Raw genomic sequence first — 25,442 nt, 5'->3', positions numbered from 1 at the left:
GTGTGTGCCGGTCAATTCAGTCATCGCGGAGTTCTCTCCTGTACTGCATGCTGAGCAACGCCAAGAATCTAATTAATTTGATTCCCACATTGGTCCTGTTGCCACAAACATTGCCTTGCCTCATGAACCTCAGAAGCTGTTTCGTAGAGCAATGTGTATGTAGTTCTTAAACGCTGCAGCAGTGTTTGCCTCAGAGTAATTGTGTTTATGTGGAATTACATTGGCGTTGCAATGAAGGAACAATAGTGTTGACAGGACCATTAACTTGTGTAACCTAGGAATTGTTTCCCCGACCCCTGTGTCTTGCTGAAGGAGCTTTATGTCTGTATTATGGTGTGGGGGTTGAAAGGCATTTTTTTACATATGTACACAGACTTTTTTTCTACCATGAGCAAAATAATCTGGACAAAAATATACTCTCCCTATGTTATACGTATGTGTGTGAGTGTGTAAATGTCAGGCACAGGGAGAAACTTTGATGTCATCTTCAGAGGTATAGCCATATTTTTTAGCCAGAACCAAAGCTTGAATCTCCCCTGACAGAACCCTAGTGAAGAAGGCAAACCGATCTCTGATGAAAATGTGAAAGGCATCAATAGGAAAAATTGGATATTTGGAGGATTCAGTTGACACAAAAGAAAATAATTTGAGAATAAGGGAAGTGAGAAGACTGGAAGCAAAATCTGGTGGTACAGTAGCATCATTCGTCATCAACTATTTTTTTTTATTTTTTATTTTCTCTGGAGATGGGGGTCTTGGTATGTTGCCCAGACTGGTCTTGAACTCCTGGCCTGAAGCAGTCCTCCTGCCTCGGCCTCTTAAAGCACTGGGATTAGAAGCTTGATCACCACATACAGACTTCAACTATTTTAAAGTATTTTTAATTGAAAATATGGAGATAAAGTGTGTATAGATAGCACATAGACAACTAATAAAATATATGGACAAATATTTGCACTATATACATCAACAGTATCTGCAAAGCAAAAAGGATGCGTATACTCTTCCAAGATCTACTTTATTGTGAGAAAATTAGGAGTTGGGTTCCCAACTACATTTTTAGTGTTTAGGGAGGGAGTGTTCTTAGTAAACCCAGATGAAGGCAGCAGCCTTTATTTCTGGATCAACTGTAAATTCACAATTATAGATGAAGCCAACATTCTGTCCTGCTTGTCTGAAATAGGTTATTTTCTAAATAAATGGCTATTTGCCATTTACTGAAATAATGGGATAATGTATGTTAAAACACTTAGATATAAAAATAGTTTACCATTGTTAGTACTTCCTAAAACTGAACATAAGATAGAGGTAAAAAGAGACAGAGGCTAGTTTGGAATAATTGCCAGTGATTGAGAAAACACTGTATAAACCTTACAGAAACAGGTCAGAAAACTGTGTCTGATCAGAATTTTTCTTGCCGCCCCTTTAAGGAATAATGTAACTTGGTGACTTTCATTCAACATATGGAAAAGGTATCATTAATCCTTCCCTAACCAATCATGCTTGCTATGGGAATGTTAGCATTTAGGTTTATATCAGTATTTCTTTAAGTGAAGAGGTCTAATAGAGAAAGACTCACTCTTATCAGATGATATTAACTATATAAGCTATATCTGCAATATAGGATTCATAGATCTGAATTCCCAAGATAATTGGCCTCTTAGGTTATGTAATTCTGGTTTGTGATAGAATTGATCAGTCATCTTAAGGATTTTTTTTACGTTGGGAATAAATCAAGACCCATTTATAAACACTTAACCTATATTCCTCAGACCAAATCCTAAGTAGCTGATCACTTACCTTGATTTAATTTCACAAAATTGGTCACAGGAATAAAGAAGATATCAAGACAATTAGAGGAAAAAGAGTAGCATGTTGGGAAGGTTTGAAGGGAATGGTAAAATGTCATATGGAAAAAGGGAAGGCAGCTTAGAGTTTCCAAGATCCCGGAGAGAAGTGAGTTGTTACTTTGATTGGGTTAGAAAGCATTTGGCCTAGAAATGCTGGATAGTGTAGTGATGACAACAAAGTACAAAAGATTAAGTTTGAGATGTTTCTTCAAGGCCAAATCCAAAATCCTTCAACACCACGCAGAGAAATTCCTTTCTTTTTAACTCTTAATTTTCCCTACACGACTGAGTCCTGTAGTCTTGCAGTTCCATTACTATCTTTGTTTTCTCTCTTCATTTCTGACCCTTCTTTCTTTCTCCTTGCCTTTATTCCCCTTTCCTATCTTCTTCCCTGATCGTGGCATTTTAGAAGATTCTGGTAAGCTTTATACTTAGAGACTCAGCCAGTAAGGTCTCTAACATGCAAAGATCTTCCTTTGCAGTGGGCCAAAGTTTCAGTTTGCTGGGCTTCTTCATAGTGCAGCAGGAATGACATCTCACGCAAATTGAACATAAAAGGCCTGAAGGAGCTTTGGCTGATGTTTCTGTCTGGGCTTTGTTACTTAAGAGATCCAGAAATTGAAAAATCTCTATTCTCATGGTGTTCAGAGAAATAAGCCATGGGGACTGCTGCCTACTCTGAGGAAGTGGGTACAGGAGGGTTGAGGGGGTTTGCCCCGAGCATGCCCCCAAAGAGCCTCCCTTTATTTCTAGAAGCTGGCGGGCTTTCTTTTCCTCCTACAAGTGGCAACTCGAATTCTGAGTGGAAAGTGAATCTTTGCCCTTGGCTCGTCTCCAGCATTCCTCGCTGAGCGAATAGGGATTTGGAATGTCAGAAAATAGAAGAGGGGAGGGGAAAAGATGTGTGTATGACTGTGAGTGTTTATATGTAAAAGCAGCTTCATCTGGGAGGACTTAGGGAAACTTGACTTCCTCAAACTGCTTCCTTCTCATAAACTCTTGGTTCCTTATTTGTATTTTTTTGTTTTTGTTTTAAGTTGTTTAACCTGAGTTTATCACAGCAATTGCAAATCCCTTACAACCCAGAGGAGTGGAGCTGAGGGAAGACAGCATGATTTCCAGAGGATTTCTATTTCTTCCCTCTGGATAAAGTGACGGTAGTTGTTTCCAGACTCGTCTCCGGCAGGATCCAAGGTCGTCTTTCCTCTGGGATTTAATCTGGTGTCATCAGGAACCTAGACTCAGGTTTTATTGGAAAGCAAGCCTCAGTAAGAAGTGTCCTTTTGGGAGAATCAAGGACTCTGTCTAGGTGTCCAAGGTGTTGCTCAGCACAATACGCTCTACGGTAAGCTGCCCGTCCTGAGCACTTGTGGTTGGAGCTGAATTGAAATATTGATGGAACACGCCTCTCAGACTCTCTGTAACTGGGGACTGGTTCAGAGCTCAAGACTATAATTTACAGGGCTGCTTTTATCCTTCATTTAGTTCTATCCAAAGTCATCTTGCATCAACTCAAAAGGAGAGATTCTGTGAGGGTAACCTTACAGGGGCAGTTTCCCAGCTTTGTGCGAAGAATCCAGTGGTTGAGTATCTACATCCTGAGGAACCATGTCCTCTTTATATACCCGAAGTAAAGAATTCACTCGGAATAGGAAATCTCAGTCCGATTCTCCCCCAGCATCTCCCTCCCCGACTGCCAAGACACTCCGAGTAAGCAGCATTTTTTATTTACGTATGTTCATGGCTGTGTCAAAGGTGGAGAATGTGTATGTATATAACCTCTGGGATTAGGTTTACAGCAAAGGCATTTCAGAGCCGATGGGAATCGGCGGGGAAAATTTTGCAAGACAAGACCCTGTTAGCTTCTCTGCAAGAGGTTATGGTTCATAATACTTAATATAGTCTTAAGTGAAAGCAGACTTAAATGTGTCAGACTACAGTTTCTGTCTTTTAGCTTTTAACTGTCAGTTGTAAACTGCTTAACAGTAAGATTTTAGAGTTCTTATCACTGTATCTTACAGGGATTTTCTTAATTTCAGCAGCCATGTTTAGTTGTTGCCTTTCCTGTGTTTTATAGGTCAATACTATGTTTGAAGAGAAAAAGCTCCCAAATGGCCATGATACGATATACGTTAAACTTCAGTTATGTGCAAGTTAGGCGTGTATATTTGTGTGTGCATGTATGTGAGATAGAGTATGCTTTTGCCTGTTTTACATGTCTATCTTTGATAGAAAAACCAAAGTGAGCAAGAAGTTATGGCCATTTGGAACCTTTTTCCTCAGTCACTAAATACCATCAGGAAATTCATGCTTTAAAAGCCACAGAAATAACTCCTGGCCATTGACAGCCAGCTGTATGGAGGTGTTTGTGATGCCCTCCATAGAGTCATTTGTGACTTTTCTCCATTTTCTCGAGTGAATGCCTCTATTGAAATGATTTGCATATGGGCATTTGCTCTAATTGAGTGTCTTCCTCTGTAGGATGCTGACAGAAGCAAGAACTGCTACCAGTAGCAAGCCATGCGCAGCCCTGATGGGCATATTAGGTAGTGGGCAGTATGGCAGTTCCCTCTCGGGGCATTAGATTATGCTATACCGTACATACAGAGTAAGCAGAGGGACACTCATAGCTTCCTTATTTGGGGAGCTATGGGGAGAAAATCTGCAAGAAGCCTGAATAGATTGTGTGTGTGCGTGTGTGTGTGTGTGTGTGTGTGTGTGTTCAATTATTTCTATCCATTTTCAATGTCTTTCTCACAGTGTAAATTACCATGTAGTGGAATTTGGTATATGACATGTTGGTCTGGGACCTCAGCCAGTGATGTTTAGTTACCAGAATACCAAAAGAGTATTGTGCTGTTTCATTCATAAGTTATTTTTTGTGAGAGGACCAAAAGAGGATCCAGTATATATGTTGCCATCATTGAGTTCCAGGAGTGTTTTTTCCACATGTAGACTGGTACCTTTCTTTTACAAGGAGCCATAAAATTCTTTCTCCCCGGGAGCCATTGAGTATTTTTTGGTGGCTACCAATTAAGGTCCATGAAACTGAACACCTATACTTCAGTTAGGGTTTCCCTTTGTTCCCTTCCCTCTTGTCGTACTCAGCAGTACCTTTAGTTGTAGAGAGTCCGTTTTTAAAGTCCGTTCACCATTTTAACCACAGTTCCCAGAGCAATGTGGTGGGCAGTCAACAAATACGTTTGGTGACCATTCCCCTTTTCCCTTTCTGTTTTTCCTTTTCTTCCTGAGAGTTAGGTACTACTTTCTTCTTGTCTCGCCCCTAATAGCTGCCACCTACCATTCCTATCCTTACTGTACCGCCTCTCATCCCTGCCTTTTAGACAGAGGTCACAGTGGGAGAAAATTTGAGAATTTGAATTATAGGAAACCAAAACAGTTTAATAAGAGGCTGCTTCCCAATTTTAGTGGTCAGTGGCTGTGGATTCCCACAATAGCATCAGCTTCCTGTAACCAACTTAGAGTGTCCAAATGGTTTGAGGCTATGCTATAGAGAATGTTGATTTTCATATAACGTTCACGTTCCATTATGTTGCTTGTATCTTTAATGTCAGAATGAAAGATAATGCAAGACTAATTTGGAAGCTGCTGACACTTTCGATTGGTTATGAGACTAAGATTCATTTATCTCCTTTGATTCCCTGGCCTAGTTCCTTTTCTATCTTATTCTACTAATTAGGGTGCTCTTTAACAACTAGTTTTGTGATGTTGTTCTTGTGCTCATATGCCTTCTCATGCCTGGTTGTAACTGGCTGATCCTCAGCCACTTTGAAGGGTGGGTCTTGCCATCCCCATTTTACAGATGAGGAAACGGAGATACATAGAAGAGAAGTGGTTTGCCCAGCATCACTCAGCAAGTAAGCAGCAGAGTTTTGATTCAAGCTCAGGTCTTTCTGACTCCAAAACCCATATTCATTAGCAACACTGGAGTATATATCAAATATATTTGAAGTCAAGGTTAAGAACATGCTGAGGGATAAAGATGACAGTTAACAGCTTAAGTAGCTGTGAGAGTCCAAAATATGTCTATGATGGGGTCACAGGAAACTGAAATTGCAGAAAGGAAGAAAGCTGTGTCTATACACCAAGGGAATTAATAGGCCATAATGGAATCTCCAGTGCCTGGTTCTCAAATTCCAGTCATACTCTCTGGGACCATGGACCGCACAGAGCCCAAGATCTTGTAGGCTACAGGGTCTTCAGACTTCTCTTAAAGGTGGAAGTGCTGGGCTTTTACAGTAAGAGTACTAGAAAGTTTTTCTGTGCATGTCGGAGTTAAAGTCAGGACAACTCTCCCACTGTCCTCATCCAAACTTCTATGACTTGCATGCAAACATACATGGAGTTTTCTTCTAGAGATGGCACAGAGTTTAAGAGGTACAGCCCCTGATCCAACATTTTTCAAAACAGAGGCCTGAAATTTTGAGCCAGCATTTTAAAAGTTTGATTTTTTTTTTTAAGTGTTGTTAAAGGGGCTAAATATTAAGTGCTTCCATATAAGGAAGATGCCCTCAAAGAGAATTTTTAAATAATGGCTCTTCACATGGAGAGAATATTTTGGACACCTTGCCTGACATCAAATGTTCAAGAAGTAGGAATGCAAACTATAAACTGTAACTCATTATTATCTCTAACTGGAGAAAACAAAGGCAGGATGATCTTTCAGTGACTGGAAAACTGAAACTATTTTATCATATACCTTTACTTTTAAACTCCCAGCAACATCGGATACTTTTCATGTTATATAGTTTAGTGTATCCATACTCGATAAACCTATGACTGTTTTTAATATAAAAATCTAATGCTTGCCTAGAGATTATACAACTGATACACTCCCTAATGAAAAATCACTCATATGCAGAAGATAGTACACGTCCTCACCAGCTAAGAAGATTTTTGTTTGCCTGCCTTTTGTTGTAGTTAGTATTTCAAAAATAATATGCTGCTCATGTCTGATTTGTTACTCAGGAAAAACAGAACAACTTCCAGATTCACTCTCATTTCTAATGGGAACCACACCAGGTAGATATTTATGAGAATTTGAAGGCTCAGCCTCTTTCCCACACTATGAAGCAGCTATAAGAGAAGATGCTGGGTTCACATAATTAGTGGAAAACTTCCTTTTGACACTAATTTTCCAACATTAAAAGAAACTCTCAACTACAGATACAGTAGACACCGCTAGCTCTTGTTTTTTAATTACTATATGTTATTGGCTCTAAAGTTTATAAATTCTATAAATTAGGAACTAGTCAATTTAGATGGTTTGGCATTTTTAAATCATCCTGAAAACAAGCGAGAGGTAATTTGGGGTCAATATTCTCAAATTATTATTTGATAATTAAAAAAATATTTTCAGCCAAGTGTGGTAGCTCATACTTCTAATCCCAGCACTTTGGGGAGGCTGAGGCAAGAGGGTCGCTTGAAGCCAGGAATTCAAGACTAGCCTGGGTAACACAGTGAGAACTTGTCTTTGAAAAAAAAAAAAAAAAATACAAAACATACATATATATATTTTTAAATATAGGATATATTCAAAGAAAGCAAGTACTAGAGAATGTCCAAATTTTAGTGCTAATTTGATATGTATTATATTGAATACGTCTTAAAGTAAATGGGTCATCAGCTGAACCCTGGGCATCATTTAATTAGGCAGATTTTCACTGAAGTAGTATTTGTGATAATAGGATTTGACCTGCATTTATAAACCAAGATCAGTAGCGTTTTCCCATTTAGTCTGGATTACTATTCCTTCGGGTCTAACATCTCAACAGAAAAAATGAGGTCTAACATCTCAACAGAAAAAATGACAGAAAACGTACAAACATTTTGCATAATATGTTTCATCCCAGCCATTAATGTACATAAAGGGAGCAGTTAATCAACTAGCTTTGTTTTATAGCCAGCCCTACAAACTAATTAGAGGACCTTTGATAAATAATTGGATGGCAAACGATTGCTGCATTCACGCAAGCTTGTCTGTGTGGCAACTTGGTAAATAGGCTGGAGGCATTCGGCCTCTGCCTTCCAGACTGTGGGTGTTGATAATCATTTTTTGCACGTGCTTTGTGCCCGCCTCTGGCAAGCTCCAAACAGTTCTTTAGCACATTATTTTATCCTCTATACCTCCAGTACTACATCTGGGGCACTACCAATCTGAAGTCATGTTTTTTTACTTCACTTTATAATCCACTGTCATGGAATAAGAAACATTTGTCTGGGTGAACAATCCTAATTAAGGGTACAATCTGTTAACCACTTTTTTCTGGCTCATTAAAACCACTAGTGTATTGGTTTTTTGGGTTTTTATTCCACTCAAGAGAAGTCAATAAGCAGTAATTCTTCAGCCCAAGGAACCTTCCTAGATAAGAGTAGTAGAACCTATGGGAATAAAAGTAATTTCACCATTTTGAGCTATTGCATGAATTCTAGGTAGATACTGGCCCAGTTAACTTGTGTCCTGTGTATACCTGGATGAGATGGCATCCGGTTTGTTGATCAGCTCCTTTCCAAGCAAGCTGTGTTCTGCCCTTCTACTCCAATTTTTGGTTCCATGATAAATGAGTATCAAGGCCACCTGCCCTATTTTGAATTCTCCTACAATTAACATTTCAAGAGCATTTGCTACGTAGTTGGTTTTATATCAGACACTAGAATTCATAAATGAAAGACACAGTTCCTACACTCAAGTAATTAATAGTCTAATTAGAGAGATAAAAAAGAAAATCAAGAATTAGAGCAATGCTTGTAATCCCAGCACTCTGGGAGGCCAGGGTAGAAGGATTGCTTAAGCCTAGGAGTTTGAGACCAGCCTGGGCAACACAGCAAGACTCCATCTCTTAAAAAACAAAAACAAAAAACTGATAATTAGCCAGATGTGGTGATGTGTGCCTATAATCCCAGCTGATTGGGAGGCTGAGCCAGGAGGATCACTTGAGCCCAGGAGTTCCAGGTTACAGTGAGCTATGATCAGGCCACTGCACTGCAGACTGGGTGACAGAGCAAGACCCTATCTCTAAAAAAAAAAATAAATAAATAAATGATAACACACAAGGAGGTGAATTTTTAAATAACGACATATAAGTAGGTTCAGGGTGTTTTAGATCAGCCAAGTGGTAAATGCATTAGCCTAATGTTTGAAGAAAAATGGAAGCCAGATGGGCAAAGAAGAAGGAAAGGAAACAGTACATTATAAAGGTAGGGGGAAAAAAACGTGGGGAAACATGGCATTATTTTGAGAGCTGCAGATCAGCATGGCTAGAACAAAAGATATATTTAGAAGTATAATAGGAAATGAGGCTGGAGACTTAGCAGGGGCCAGGTCATGTGAGGCTTAGTATGTCATTTTGAGGATTTGGGGAGTTATCCTGTGGATAAAGTATTGAAGATTGGAAGTAAAGTTGCTGTGATCAGAATTGCATATTAGAGAAACTGTGGCAGCTAAGGAAGCTGGATTACAGAGGGGGGGTCAGGAAGTAGGTCAGTTGGTGCTGATTGTAGTGTTCCAGGTGAGAAATGACAAGGGCCTGAACAGAGACATTGGGCAGTACAGAGAAGCATTCAGTTGTTTCGAAGACAGAATTGACAAGACTTGGGGACTGGCAGAATGAAGGCAGGGATAAGCCTAAGAAGGCAGCGTCGGAATGACTCCCAGGTCCGTGGTTTAGGTGACTTGATAGAAAATGTTATGACAAAACTGAGTTGGCAAACACAGAAGGCAAAGGGATGTTGAGTAGGGAAATGGTTTTGCCTTTGAATATGTTGAATTTAAGGCACTTGGGGACATTCAGAGAGTGATATCCAGAGAGCAGTTGGTCTGAAGCTCAGGAGAGAATTATGGGCTGAAAATATTGATATTTATGATTGAAGCCATGGGAGTGGTGAGCTTGCCTAAGAAGTAGATAAGATAACATGAGGCTAAGAATAAACCTTGGGGAGTAACAACAAGCAGATAAGAGATATGCTGCTGCTTCTCATGGCTCTTTCCTATTCCGTTACCACTGGCATCACCTGCAGGAAGACAGCAGGTCCTGCTGGAGGTATGGTAGCCAACCTTATGTTACAGTTCTCAAAGGATCCAGAAATTGAGGTCAGGTAAGGGTCAATCATTGTTAAGTTTTGTCCTGGGTTCTAGTTTTGTTTTCAGTACATAACCAGCTATGTGACCAGGATTACTTTTTCAAATTTGAAAAAGTTCCCAGACTATTCAACATTATTTTTTATTTCTTTTTCTCAATCTCATAATATTTGGGTGAGCTGACAATTAATTACAGTCAGAAGACCAAAGGGAAATGATCAGAGTTGCCTTTCATCAGATTATTCTTTTAATCCCCTTTTTGATTCTGTTCTTGACCTGCTTATTATGCAATGGGTGGTTGTTGTCCACAACTGGGATATTAGTTCTCATCACAGCCCCCAAACCCAGCAACCTTCTTTGGTTACACAGTGCAGGGAGTTGTACCAGTGAGATGATTAGATAAAGATACTAAAAGTATGTCCTCATGGTTCATTATGAAAGCAACATTTTGATATAGGAGTTGTGTGTAAAATAGCAAATGGCTGTTTTTAAAGTTGTTTGTGTGAAAAGTTAAATACTGTAGATTTAAATTAAATTGTAAAATAGCTGGGCACGGTGATGCATGCCTGTAATCCCAGCTACTTGGGAGGGTAAGGTAAGAGGATCTCTCGAGCCCAGAAATTTAAGACTGGCCCCATCTCAAAAAAAATTTTTAGATAAACGACAGTACATTAAAGCATTGAAAACAAAGCAAAATCTATATGTTGCTTGCCAAAATCAACTTTACAGTAAAATAATGACCTTAAATGTCTGTAGATTAGAAAGGGAAGTAGGAATTAGCCTGGATAATAAAAATCTACAAATAATCAAAACCCTTTACTTGAGTGCTAAGGAATTTGTTTGAGCTTATTCCTCTTGCAGCCAACAAGCCTTGGGAGAGCCAGAAGACCAAAGAGGGTCAAAAGAGAGAGGGACAGAGAGAGAGAAAGGAAAAACAGAGGGAACTAGAGTAACAACAGCTGACATTTATGGAACATTTACCGTGTGCCGGAGCCGCACCACGCAGTCGCATTTATTGTCTCATTTAATACACCAGGTACTATTATCCTGTTTTACTGATGAGGACACTGAGGCAAAGAGAAGTTAAGTAATTATCTCAGATCACATAACTAGTGAATGCTGGAGACAGCAGTCTGGCTCCAGAGCCTCAGTCTTAACCAGTAAGACACATAGCTACTCTAGTAAAAGTACTGTCTCTCCATTAAAGAGCTCCTGAATTATTGCCAGTATCCCTGACTATTGAATCTGATTTGGAAAGGGAGATGGTGACAGTAACAGCTATTTTAAAGGAGGAAAAGGCCTCCTTTAAAATGGTGGCTCACACCTGTAATTCCAGCACTTGGGGGGAGACCAAGGTGGGAGGATCGCTTGAGGCCAGGAGTTTGAGACCAGCCTTGGCAATAAAGCAAGACCTCTTCTCTACAAAAAATTTTAAAAATTAGCCAGGTGTGGTGGTGTGCACTTGTAGTCCCAGCTACTCCAGAGGCTGAAGTAGGAAGTCACTTGAGCCAGGGAGTTCAGAACTACAGTGAGCAATGATTGTACCACTGCACTCCAGCCTGGAGTGAGACCCTCTCTCTAAAAAAAATAAAATAACTAAAGGAGGAAAAACTTCACAGAATAATTTAGGAAGACACAAACAGACAAATCTAAATTAGTAAAAAGTCAGAATTTTTACATCATTTGTAAATAGGTACGGTTTTATTATTTTTAAGTATCTATGACAAAACAATTGGCTAATAACTTTGCTAAGGAGGAAAGATCTGTTGTGATATAGAATCATTTTTAATGAGTGTATCAATTGTATGTATTTACTCTAAATCCATTTATAAGTTCAAAAACAGATCCTTTAGGTCATTTCTCTAATTTTGTTTTATTAATTTGCTTTATAAATAAATTTTAAGAAGATAGTACAAAGATAATACTTCAACTCAAGATCTGTTAAATTATAACAAGTTCTGAATTAATAGGCCCTGAATTGCTGAGGTTTTTCTTATCTGAGGGACCCTTGCCCCTGCCAAAAAGTAACACATGATAGTGTCGTTCTTCATGACCACCCAGTTTGAAACTTCAGGCTGATCCAGTAGGCCTGAGCCTTCCATAAAGCCTTGCCAAAAATAACCAGTCAATGTTGGTCTCTCCCTTTCCTGCTGCTCTGTTGTATATACCAGATAGTCTAATATTTGATTTACTTACATTCAATCCATCACTTTCTTATGTGACTCTCTAATTGTTTTATGAGTGTGTTTATTTTTCTTCCCCAAGGATGAGCTTTTTGAGATCAAAGAGCCATATCTTAGATTCCGTTATCATCCATTTTATTCCTTTGAGTACCAATCCCAAGGCTGGGCACACACAGGTACTCACTGTCCATTCTCACAGGGAATGAATGCTGCTGCCTGTTTAAGATTTGGTCTCTCTGCTCCTATCCCATTTGGCCATCTGGAAAGGAGTCAGAGGCCACACACTAGAGAAACCTGTTTCTGAAATGAAGGCCAGCCAGAGGTCTTCCCGAGGCAATTCAGATTACCATTTATTGCAATTTGCTAACGTATCTGTAGCTCCAAAATATATGAGTTAATATTTTGGTTTCTGTGGGGAACGAAAGAGGAAAAGCTAAGAACAAAGAGCGAGCCTGACCTTCTGTGGAATCTACTCAGAAATAAAAAGTTTTACCTTACGTTACTTAGGTCCCGAGAACTTGTTGACTCTTGAAATGTAAGGTCTTGGAAGAGCCTCACTAACCCCTTTGCAATGGTTTTCATTCACAGCCTAGTCCAAATAAAATTAAAATGACTGCTACCCAAAACAGGCTGCTAGACTGTGACGTTTACCATATTTGAGAAATCCGTCTCTCCCCAGGCTTCGTGGAAAGCTTACTGCCTACAGGGGTACACGGGTGGTCAGTAACATGCTAGTGGGGTGAGACCTGGAGTCTCAATTAGAGAAATGGAACGAAGCTCGAACAGTGGGACTTAAGGCAATTATGACTTACTCTATGCAGTATTTCCGGACAGTATTTTAGGGGGAGTGATCATCAGGCTTCTTTTCTCATGTGCTCACTGAGCCTGTTTTTTGAATCATCTGAATGTGTTACAGTTCATGGGCTCCTGTAGTTTCGGGTGGCCATGTACACCTGTGTGAACCTAAAACCCACACTATGGGGAAAGTAAAAATAGATGTTACATGTGAGAAGTGTGACAGAGCCACAAGTTTTAGGGCTCCTTATCCTCCTGTGGGTCATTTTTATCACACATGGCACATAGCAAGTGAAAGGCCAGATAGAGAAAATGCCTGAGCCTGCTAATGTATTTATGGATCATAAGAGTTGATGAATTATTTTTAAATACAAAATGGCTTACCTTGGATATTTTATGGAGGCCTTAGGATATTTATAAATTTCCTTCTGTAGTAAGTACATTTCATGAGTTCCCCCCAAATCCAGAAATTCTTCGGGAGCTGGGAATATCCACAAAGAAGTACAGGCCTACATAGAAACAAAGAACTATAAAATTCCAATAATATTTAGGCAACATGATAAATAAAACAAAAAAGATAAATCTATTACTACAATTTAATGTACCTAATGGTTTTTCTTTTAAAATATAGTGAAGTGTACTAGAATATGTATGGGGATGTTACATGATCTCATTTCTATATGCGATATTAAATTGATAGGGTAGTCACAATCTGACAAATGAGATTTTTCAGAAGTATTTGATATAAATTGAATGTGAGTACTATATTTGACTTTCCAGTTTAACTGTTTTTGTTCCATATGTATTAAGTTGTTGGTAAAGACAAATCAAGAAGTATAATATGATTAAGATACATGTGATTTAATACTTCTAAAAGCTAATTTTTGCTGAGCGGTAGCTGTCTTACACACACATACCTGCTCACATGGATGCACGCTTTTTCCAGCATATGACAGCGCTTATAAGATTGTTCTGACGCTGAATGTGTATAATCACCCAATGAGAGAACTGAGAGGTCAGGTACTACGGTTGTTTCTTACTTTTAGGATGTTACAGATAAACTAGACCATGTTTTTTTAAAGGGGGATCTTTGTGATAGTTGAAATTTCTAAAATGGCTCCTCAAAGATGTCTGGGCCTAATCTCTAGAACCCATGTGTATGACGAGATAGCTCTCCCATAATTGTTATGTTATATGGCACAGTGACCTTAAGACAGGGAGGTTTTTCCTGATCTAATCACATGAGCCCATAAAGGCAGAGAGGTTTCTCGGCAGATGGCAGAGGGGAAGCTGGAGAAATTTGAAATGCAAAAAGAACTCAAAGTGCTGTTACTGGTTTAAAGATGGAAAGGGCCATGTGAGAAGGGATGTGGGAGTCCCTACAAGCAGTGAGCAGCCACCTGCTAACAGCCAGCAAGGCAATGGGGACCTGAAACCTACAGCCACAGGAACTGGATTCCGCCAACAACCTGAGCTTGAAAGCAGATCCTTCCCCAGATCGTCCAGCTAAGAGCCAGCAGCAGACACCTTGCTTTCAGCCCATGAGAACCTGAGCAGGGAGCCTAGGCTAGAACCGTCTTGATTCTTAAACTCAAAAGCGATAAAATCATGCTATTTTGTGATGAGCTCGGATCATGATTAGGTTTGCAGTGGCTCTGAAAACCTGCAGGGTCTTTGCGGATCACTAGCTTGTTCATCCTCAGTCATTAATCTGAGAACACTGAAGGGAAAGGTTGGTTCTCTGTCGGCCATCCCAGAATAGCTCAAATTGTTTCCCCTGGCTCAGCCAGTGCACCAGAACATGATATAAAATGTTCCTTCTGCTTAGTCCCTCTTCGGGGAAAATGTAAATAGATTTTTTCCCATCACCGTGGGGTCAGGCCGTGACTCCAAAGGAACACGAGTTAAACCAGTTTCGGCCTTGGCAATAGACATGTGACTTGGTCTCGTTCCTTTCCCTTGGGCCCAGCTTTCCAGAGCCACAATTTTATTTTAAACTTGGTAGAAGGAGTTTGGTTTTAATTATGTGCCTTCCTGAACCCCTGATAGCTTTCAAGTTAAAAGCTTTTGTGGGGATTTTTCTAAGCCAGTCTCTGGTATTCTGAGGGTCCTACACATTTCACAAATGAAAACCAGTCTGGTTCCTGTCCCTTTCTAGGATTGCCATCTGAATTGATGGTGAACTGCACTCTGTTCTTTTATTAGAAACAGGCCCAAGCAATGAGATTATTATGGGAGAATTTCAAGAGATATGAAAGGAAGGATGATACTGCTGAGAGAGAGAACATTTAAAAAAGGAAAAGAAGAAAAAAAAAAAAAAAAGGCGCCTGCTTCTTAGTTTGGAGTATTTTTCCAACTATGGTCTATCTAGCTAATCATTCTTTTTACCTCTACTCTCTGTATTCACATTGATTTCTGAGCAGCTTTTTGTCCCTTCTGCTCCAGGATCCCATTCGCAATATTTATTGCCCTCAATTGGGCCATAAAAGCTATGAAAGTAATTCCTTCTCTGAACAGTTTTCATCTAGTTCAGACACACCAGAGAGGATCATCTTCGTGGCCATAATGCATTGGTCTTCAGTAGAAGGTAGAGCAAAACAATCCTTAACAAAAACACTTAGAGAAGTCCTGAGAGTTCCAGATGAGAACATATGACACAATACATTTGTATATTAACCTGAAAATTGGATAAAAAGACCCATGCCTTTTCTAAAATATATGATGTCATCTTGTACAGGTAAGGTATTCAGACACACTTAAAGAGTAGAGTTAACTGCTCTGTTTTTAAGAGAGAGCGTACAGAGGAGGGAGTGTAATGGGGGGCCATTCCCAGAGCGTAGGTAAGTGGAACCCACGTTCCTGGCCTTCAGAGAACCATAGATTTGGCTGGGGTCTCCAAGCCCTGTGTTCTAGTGCTTCTCCTTATTTCCTGCACCCTAGGCTGACCTCTTAGAATGCTCTTCTCTGGGAGAGGCTTCAGTGTTCACTGCCCTAGTCTATGTTCAGCTTCCCTTTTCTTTTTTCTTTTTTGGGGTGTGTGTGTGTGTGTGTGTGTGTGTGTGTGTGTTGGGGTGGGGGGGGGTTGTTTTTGGTTATTGGTTTTTGTTTTGTTTTGTTTGGTTTGGTTTTTTAGCAGTCACTTTCTGACCAAAGCTTCCCTCTTCTGATGTCCCTTCCTGGCTTACTCTTCCCCTGAGATCACTTAGTCTAACTCCCACTCTGTCTTATCTCCTGCTTTGTAGATTTACTCAGTAGTCTCCCTGCAGAGCTGGTAGTCAGCTTTCTCAAATAAGCACTATCAGCTTAACAGTTGAACTCTGCTTAGTTTGAGTGACAGCAGAATGAAGAGGGAAAATCAAAGTTAAGTCCTGTGTAGCAATTTGGCCACTCTGCTTCTTTACCCGAAAAACCCAAGCTTCTCTTTCCGTAAATCTAACCAGTGTTTTTTCATCAAACCCAATATAATGTAGGGTAACAAGAAGCCAAGCAAAGCAATAGTTTCTAGAGGTATTCCCCCAGTGAAAAATCAGGGAGTACGATCTAAAAACCTAAGCCATTTTACTAGAAGCTGAAGAATTAACTACTAAACCCTGTGTATGTTTAAGCTATCTTGTCTTCCAGCCTATAAGAATACTCTTTTTAGGCTAAAAACCTTAAACCATTTCTATTACAATGAGAATGCCATCTCTTTTAGAAATCCCAGTTTTCTTCCTTTTTTGAAATAATATTGTTTGTATTAAGGTAACTGTGTTACTTCTACTGATTCAAATCTCACTAATCTGAGGTCTTAAGGGGCTTATATATGCATGCCTCTAATTGGTAGGGTTGACCTTCCCAGGACATTGCTAAGGCTAGCCTCTGCAGGCAATAGTTTAAAAACCCCAAGGGTTCTACACAGCTCCAAAAATCAGGTAAAAGCTGGAGGGATTGTTAGAGGCAATGAGGAGAGAGATCAAGGATTAACTGGCAAACTCTGTTTTCTCTGATACCTGGATCTAGGCAATTTATCTACTGCCTTGCTTGCGGGATCACTCATTATCTACACATTTTTATAAAAGGTCACCCAAAAGGAAATTGTTAACAAGCAATCTGAAGCCTTAAAACTGTAATTTTTTTTTCTTTAGTTACTCCTGGCAGGCAGAAGGAAGAGTGTCATTCGTCAGCTTCTTAGGTGGCTGTCTGTGGGAACATGTCCTGTAGTGAGCCTGTGAGGGCAAAGCCGCTGCGGCAATCACAAGTTTTAGCACCATTAGTGTTGCCTTCCTCCACATGCTCTCATCCGTGGAAAATAAATTTAGGCCTCTTAAACCCTGTGGAATCTGCCTTTTCGTATCCACAAACCCCGTGGGCTTTCTGATTGCTGCTTGATAGTACTAACCTATTTTTAGTGTTTTCCAGTTAAATGTTTGTATTTCATGTCAGCCTCCTCAGTGGAGGTCATATAGTATACACAGCCATACTATATAGTCACATACCTAAGAACTTTCTTGGGTGTGATGAGAGGGCATAAAAAACTCCATTGTGTTTCCAGAACATTCTAAATGAAAAGGGTTAATTACATGTCTTTTTTTTTTTTTTTTTTTTGAGAAAGAATCTTGCTCTGTCGCCTAGGCCGGATGGAGTACAGTGGCCTCATCACAGCTCATTACAACCTCAAACTCCTAGGCTCAAGCAATCCACCTGCCTCAGCCTCCCAAGTAGCTGGGACTACAGACAAATGCCATCACGCCCAGCTAATTTTTGTACTTTTTGTAAAGATGGGAGCTCGCTCCTGCTCAGGCTGGTCTCAAACTCCTGAGCTCAAGTGATCCTCCCACCTTGGCTTCCCAGGGCAGTAGGATTATAGGCATAAGCCACCATGCCTGGCCTACATGTCATTCTTATAAGAGTAAATCAATGGAAATGATTAGCATGCTTTTATATAGATGGTAGCTAAAAGTGATGCTGAGTAAAATCATAATTTCCCCATTTTAGTGGGGGAAAAAGCATATTTCTTCACTATAGAGGCAGCTGCCAGAGTCCATACAGCAGAATATTAAAGCTGAAAATATAGTAAAATCTTATGCAACAATAAGATACTTACAAAGAAAAAACTGAAAAAAAAAAATTTCAAGTGAGATGCCACATGTCAGGAAAAACTAAATCAGCAGAGAACATAATTTAATTGTCAGAAAGTTAATCAGGCCTCCATCTGGGCACACCATGCAGAAATGGGCTTATAGTTCAGTAGGAGGAAGAAAAAGAAAACTCAAAGGCAGACCAGTGTAATTATAAATGGGTCATTTTCCATACCTAAGAGAGTGTGGAAAGTCCATCTTTGCAGAGAGTTATCAAGAATGATTCTCCCATGTGGAGGATATAGTTAGAAGGCTATTCTGCCCAGAAGCAGCAAGAGAAACTGAATGGTCTCCTAAATTATTGTTTCATTTGGTTGCATATGAACTCAATTCCCTGATCAAAGGTACTGAGTTTTAACTTGCTACTTACTCTAACCAGCAGCAATACCAATATAATATTCTTACAACTAAAAAATGAAAAAGGGAGATATAGGGGTGGAGGGAGCTGACTTTTTAATAGTGCCTTCCTCATAATTATCACAGTTCATTCTTAATATTACAGCAAGTGGTAACTTGCTCAAGATCACGTGGCAGAAGATGTCAGAGTGGAAATTGGGACTCAGGTCCAGCCAAGGCCATCACACGCCTTAGAAACATTAACAATTCAGTTCAGTGAATGTTTATTGAACACCTATCACATTCTGGCCCTATAGGTCCTAAGGATACAACTGGGAGTAAGACAGTGGATGGATCTCAGATAAGAAATTCAAGGGAAAATCTCCCTCTCTAACAATATATTTTTTAAAAATGTATGTGTTTGTATTTCTGTAATATCATCTTCCCAAAACCCATTTATTTTAGGAAGCCGCCTTAGTTAGAGCCTGTGGGTCACTGCTGTTATCTCCGTAGCAGTCATGGGCATGTCTTCCCATGTGGCTTCCAATGAACTTGTTAATTACGTTTACAGTGCTCTCCTGGCTCTGCCAGGCAACTTGTTCTGCTTCTTCCTTAGTACCTCTTCTACGGGCTCTGCACACAGTGGACTTTTTCTGTTATTTTTGTTTTTTGAGTGGTCTTCGGTGGTAAATGGACTCTTAGAACCTTGGCATTGGCTGGTATGGAGTTCAGTCTCAGTTATTCACCGGTACTTGACATATCACTATTTCTAGTTTTCCTGCGTTGTGAATTTCAGTTCACCCAGATGCTGTAAGGCTGGATCTTCCCACAAAGCTGATGAGTGACATAACCAACAGCTAGCATCTCAGTTTCACGTACGCACTCCGGAAGCATTTTTATGTGTATAGCAGTTCTTGAGAGGTGACTCCTCGGTAGTTCAAGGATTCACTATTCATTTTGTAGATCATTGGACCTCTGTTCCTCTTCTTCCTCCTTTTGTCTGTCCTTGAGGATTGTGTTGTTCTTTAACACCTTAAAAAAGGAAATAAATGAATACATTCAAGTCAATCGAGTTTTTAATTGCCTGAGTTTAAAAAAAAAAAAAGCAAAGGGATATGAGCATAAAGGTCATCTATGATAAAAAGTAAATGTAAAGCACAGACATCATCACTTTGTTGTTCAGTTTGCTTACAATGACCAAGCTTACAGGTTGTATCTATAAAATTTCTTTCTCCTGAGACCTCAGAGTACTTATTTTTTTTTTAAATTACATAATTATTTTCTATATTTTTTTCTCCTTTTTTTGACTTAACAGGTGTACAGTATTATCTTTTTTCTTTCTTTTCTTTTTTTTTTTTTTTTTTGAGATAGGGTCTCTTAAAGGTCTCCAAGCTGGAGTACAGTAGTACGATAATAGCTCACTGGAGCCTGGAACTCCTGGGCTCAAGCCATACTCCTGCCTCAGCTTCCTGAGTATCTGTGACTACAGGCACACACCACCATGCCTGGCTAATATATCTTTTTATTTCTGTAGAGATGGAGGCCTTGCTATGTTGCCCAGGTTGGTCTTGAACTCCTGGCCTCAAGGAATCCCCCAGCCTTGGCCTCCCAAATTGCTAGGAATACAGGCGTGAGCCACTACGCTCAGCTTTTTCATTTTTTTAATAGCATCCTAGGGATTGGGATGGGACTTTCTTGTCTCCCCTAACCCCCTTACACTTCTAATGTCACCAGAGGTCTGGGAGAAAGCCAGGAACTGTCCTGAGTTTTGATATTTGTAATTGCAGTATTCACTCAGTGTGGAGCTAGCTAGGGGTCTGTGAACTGAAGGAAATGTATAAAACAAATATTGAGGTCCAGAGAGTCTAAATGCCACACAGAAAGTCGAAGATAGTCACTCCTAGAACGCAAGCTTGGCTGGCTAGTTGGGTGTGGGGAGGGCAGTTTTTAATCATTTTACATTTTGCTGACTTCAGTTTAAAAATATGCTATCCCAAAACCTTAAATCTAGTGAGTCATGGAACACAAAGAAGTGCGAGCAAGAGCTAAGGAAGCCTTTTGTGCAGCTGAATTGCTTTTCTTAAATGGCACCTCTATCTCCAGCTGTGAATTTCAGACATTTGATTTGAAAAGTGCATTTATAAATGGAAATAATAAAAATCAGTCCCTTGCTAATGCTGTTTTCTTTTTCTTTTTTTGTTTTTGTTTTTGTTTTTTGTCTCCTTTCTCTAGCATGAAAGACTTTCTAGGTAAGAACTCTACCTGTTTTATATGCATGCTTAATACTTATGAGTGAATGCATGTCTAATTAAATTTAACTTTATATAATAGTTTAGTAATGTTTCTCACATCCTTTCCTTACTTTTCATTTCTACAGCCACCACAATAATTCAGACTTTTATTATCTCCTGCCCAAAGTAATGGAACAGCTTTTCAACTCAGCTTCCTGCCTCCAAATGATTCCTCTTTCCAGTCTATCTTGTATACTTCCACTAGATTAATTTTTTAAAAGCGCCAGTGTACCAGGCACCACGCTAAGTACTAGGGAAACAACATGAATAAGACACTATTCTTAACTTCAATTAGTTTACAAGCCACTAGAGGACAGATCATGCCAATGGAATGTAGTAAGTGCCAATTAGAAGTATGGACAGGTGTGGTGAGCACAGAGTGGAGCAATCAAACTAATCTGGTGGTTCAGGGAAGGCTTCATGCAGCGTTAAAGCCTGAATTGAGATTGAGGTTAGATTCTGCCATGTAATAGTGCATCCAACGCCTATATCTAGATGGTGATCAATAATAGTTTGTTGAATGAACTAAAGACCTGTTTTCACAATTGCTAAAAAATTAAGGAAGATTGTTGGAGTTTGAGGGATGACCCTCTGTAATTTCTCACCTATTATCTAAGGGTACAAAACTGATCTTCCTGAAGAGGAAAATAAATAAAAAATAACAGAGACTATAGAGCCAAAAGTTTGAATCTTTCTTTTTCCACTGTTCCTCCGATGGAAAATTAAGAGATTGGGGGAAGATATAGTTATGGGATAGCATAGGGCAGATAAGTTCCTCCTAACTTGTTTGGTAATTGAGCTGGTTCTACCTTATTAATATATTTTAAATTTTACATGTATTCTTCTGGTTGCCCTCTCACCAGGTACCAGCTGGAGGACAAATAATTTACATCTAACTTAGCAGAAAATGACTTAGTTTTGCAAAATTGGTAGAAAGTGGTATTTTTCTATAGTTAATATTTTGTGAACGCTGTTATACTATAATGGCCATTTATGAAAGGAAATTTTCCCCACAGACTTCAAAATATGCTATAAAGCTGTAGTGATTAAAACAGTGAAGCACTAGTTCAAGGATAAACAGATCTACGTAACACAATCCCTAGCCCTCACAGTGTCATGTGTATAAGGTGACTTTTCATCTCCGTGGCGAAGAAATTACTCAGTAAGTGATCATTAGAACAACTGATTATCTATTTGGGAAAGTATATCTTACCCTCAAGCCAAACCAAAAATAAATGGAAGCAAAAACCAATTTCAGATAGATTACAACTTTTAAGGAAAAGGGTTTTCCATTAAAGTTAGTAGACGAGAAGATTTTATAATCTTTATATAAGAAAGACCATTCCAAGAGTGATAGCATAAAGGTAAAACTTATCAAATTTAATTATATAAAATTTAAAATCTCTGCTTGTAAAAGACACCATAAACAAGAGACAAAAAGTGAAATGAGAAAAATATTTGCAGCCTATGTTAAACAGTTTTAAAAGCCCTCCTATGTAGGAGGCTCTTCCAGTATAGAAAGAAAAAGATGGTGACCGCACTGAAGGAAGGCTGTGAATAGGCAGTTCAGAAACAAAGGTAAATAACCAAAGATAGTGAACCTCCCTAATTATTTAAAAAATATTAAAATTAATGACAATGAGATTATATTTCTCCTATTGGATTGGAAAGGATTAAACCTCTCTGGAGGGCAATATGGCAATATGTATATAAACATTTAAAATATATTTAGCCTTGACCAAACAGTTACACTTCTAAGATTTATCCTAAGAAACTAATTGGACAAAGGCACTGAGATTTATAGACATCTGCTCATCGTAGCATTGTTTATAGTAGCTAAAAAACACGAAAAAAAATATAAATATGAATAGAAGATTAGTTATATAATCATACAAGCATGAAATGGAAGGTTATGCAGTTTTGTGTGTTTTTTTTTTTTTTTTTTTTTGAGGCAAATTTATTTTTACTTACATGGGAAGATGCCCACAATCATAGTGATAAGTACAGGGGGGAGGAGGAGGAGTTTGACAGCACTGTGTGTTATGACTTTATTTATAGATTTATGTATTTTAACATTGACATGCTCTGCAAGGATATGAACTAAACCGCTAATAGGGATTATTTCTTAGGAGAATTACGGGGTGACTTTCACTTTCTACTTTAGACGCTTCAGTATTAACTCTTTCTACAAGCGTATATTGCTTGTGTAATTGGGAAAGTCAATAAAGAGACCAAAAAAAAAAAAAGAAAGAAAAAAATGTTGTGAAGAATGTAGGACTCTCAATGTGGGACTCTCTTTGAAAAGTGGCCAATAGTGTCACTGGGAGCTGTTTACTTTGCCTGGCCCTTCTCTGTGTCACTCCTATTGCTCCTCTACCTCATCTAGTACTTAGCTCCCCCACCCCCAGCTGTGGCAATAACTACCACAGGACGGGGACATCAAATGCAAGTCACACAGCTGTGACTTTTCATCCCAGTTCAGGAGGTAGAGCTCTGCAGGGCTGGTTTGTACTGAGCAGTTTCACACGTGCCACATCTTAGTTTGGAAAGAGCAAAGTCTGAGAAAAATACAACCAGCGTTAAGGACTCGGGTGATACTTGTACACAAACAGGCAAGCCGCTGAGAGACCCTTCCCCTAACGAACTTACCAATACTGGAAATAAAACACCATCCACTCTAAGAGCTCTATTGCTAGAAGACGTAGAAATTCTGATCACAGGCACAGCAGTCTTGACATGGGATCTAGATAAGAGGGTAGAAAACTAGCTGTTTGGGCACTGTGTTGGTCCCCCCGAAATATCTGGGGTTCCAGCAAACGGGTAGTACACTTAAAAGGCGTACGTGCCATGTCCTAGTGGCCATTCCACTCCATTCAACCTCAGGCTCAGATCTCCAAGGCCATATGTTTCTGATTCATTGACAGTTCATTGTAATCATTTTCCAAGAGCCATTGAAATCCAAGAAACTTTTACTTTTAAAAGCATATTCTTGAGGGAAGCTTTTCAACCCTAAACTAATTTGAAAAGCTCTAAGATTTAAGTCAGCGGTTGGGTCCAAACCACCAATTTTTCAAGTAAAGCTTCATTCTTGGCAAATGCCGGCCTGCCTCCCTCTCCAAGCTCATGCAGTTTAGCCCCAGGTCTGGGAATGCTGGCAGCAAGATTCAGGGAAGGAATGTTGTGCATTGTTTCTGTCCAGGGCTCTCAAATACTTCTTAGAAAAGGCGCAAACTACCCTTAAGCATTATCTTCCCCCTACTACTTTGTTCTGAAACCAATTTTTACCTTTAATACTGTCTCCACAGGTTGGAATCTGCAGGTAGTAACCCTACAACCAGCGATTCTTACGGTGACCGGGCTTCAGCGAGAGCCCGTCGGGAGGCCCGGGAGGCCCGTCTAGCCACCCTGACCAGCCGTGTGGAAGAGGACAGCAACAGGGATTATAAAAAAGTAGGGTCTTTTTAAAATTTTCCTATTCTTGGGTGACATGTAAACCTCTCAGCCTTTTCCCTCAGTGTACAAAAATCAGTGTAGTTCTGAGTAAGCAGAAGAAAAGATGCTTAAGTAACAACTAATTGATTGCAGGTTTCTGGGTGTGCTTCACCCCTTCAACCGGCTGAATAGAGACCCCTTCATATATTGTTTTTGGTGCAGTAAATATATGGGTAGAATCAAATATTTAGAGGTGTAGGAAAAAGTAAGAAATTAAGCATTATAAAAAAGGTAAAAAATCTAATGCGGTGTGTCTGAGCTTCTGAGAATCATTTGGTAGACTGTTATTTTTAACAAATATGTGCTTCTAATAAGGTCCTGTGACTGTCAACTAAATACTACTTGGTGTTAGTTTAAAAAAAAAAAAATCATCATCTGAGTTTAGAGAGGGTTTAAATCACTTTATAGTTCATTCCCTTTGGTTCTTGTAGAAGAGTACCTAGTTCCAGGACCAGATTTGAAAACCTTCCCCTTCAGGTGCTTGAGATACCAGGAAAAAATGTTTTTGTTAAGAAAATATTTGTTTTGTTAATGTTTTGTTAAGCAGGACTTGACTAAAATCAATATACACACTAGCCGGGTTCCAAAAAAAAAAAAAAAAATTCTCTTTTGTATGGGGAGGCACACTTTTAAACAATGCAAGTAGGAGAAAATAGAATGCCTGTTTTTCCCCCAGAGAGTAACAGTAATGAAGCTGAAGCAACATCATTCTCTTTGTGTTCATCACTTTCAAGAAGCAATAGACCAGTTGGCTGAATGTGCTCTGCTCCCTGGACTTCCTTCATCTTTTCTGTCTGCGACACATTCTCATTCTGGAAGCCGCACCTAGTGGGTGACCGGATTCTCTTTTTTCCTTCCCCCAGCTCTACGAGAGTGCCCTGACCGAAAACCAAAAACTGAAAACAAAACTTCAAGAGGCCCAACTAGAGCTAGCAGACATAAAAGCCAAGCTTGAGAAGATGGCCCAGGTAAGGGGGAAGTAGAAGAAGAAAGATGCAAGCCAGGGGTTGATGTGAGGAGGCCAACTGGACTTGGGGATCTAAGGGGCGAGAAGTAAGAGTCAAGATCAGGCCTGCTCCGAGGCAGCGAGATAGAAGCCTCTTAGATTTTAATTTGATCTTCAGGTTCCATCAGTGTTTAACTTAAAATTGAAAACTGATAATTCATTGAACAACTCTTGATGGTCTGAATGCTACTAATTAATATTCTAGGTCATCATCTACTTACTGTTTAGTAGAAAAGTATAAACCAGTGCCACAAGGCTAGCTAGACGGTTTCTC

General features: G+C 39.4%; 1 protein-coding gene across 3 annotated transcripts in view; it reads left to right on the top strand.

Moving 5' to 3' along the window:
• PPP1R12B (protein phosphatase 1 regulatory subunit 12B) overlaps nucleotides 1-25,442 on the top strand; it is a 171,581-nt gene that overhangs the window by 127,957 nt on the left and 18,182 nt on the right. For all 3 annotated transcript variants that reach the window (XM_069459707.1, XM_069459705.1, XM_069459706.1), the window contains 3 exons: nucleotides 20,612-20,628; nucleotides 23,976-24,120; nucleotides 25,026-25,130. In XM_069459707.1, the coding sequence (XP_069315808.1) occupies nucleotides 20,612-20,628; nucleotides 23,976-24,120; nucleotides 25,026-25,130 (267 nt within the window). The remainder of the gene's footprint in view (nucleotides 1-20,611; nucleotides 20,629-23,975; nucleotides 24,121-25,025; nucleotides 25,131-25,442) is intronic.

This window comes from Eulemur rufifrons, chromosome 27, assembly GCF_041146395.1.
Source record: "Eulemur rufifrons isolate Redbay chromosome 27, OSU_ERuf_1, whole genome shotgun sequence".
NCBI classification, from domain to species: Eukaryota; Metazoa; Chordata; class Mammalia; order Primates; family Lemuridae; genus Eulemur; species Eulemur rufifrons.
Note: the sequence above shows the minus strand (reverse complement) of the source record. Positions and strands in the feature narration are given on the sequence as shown.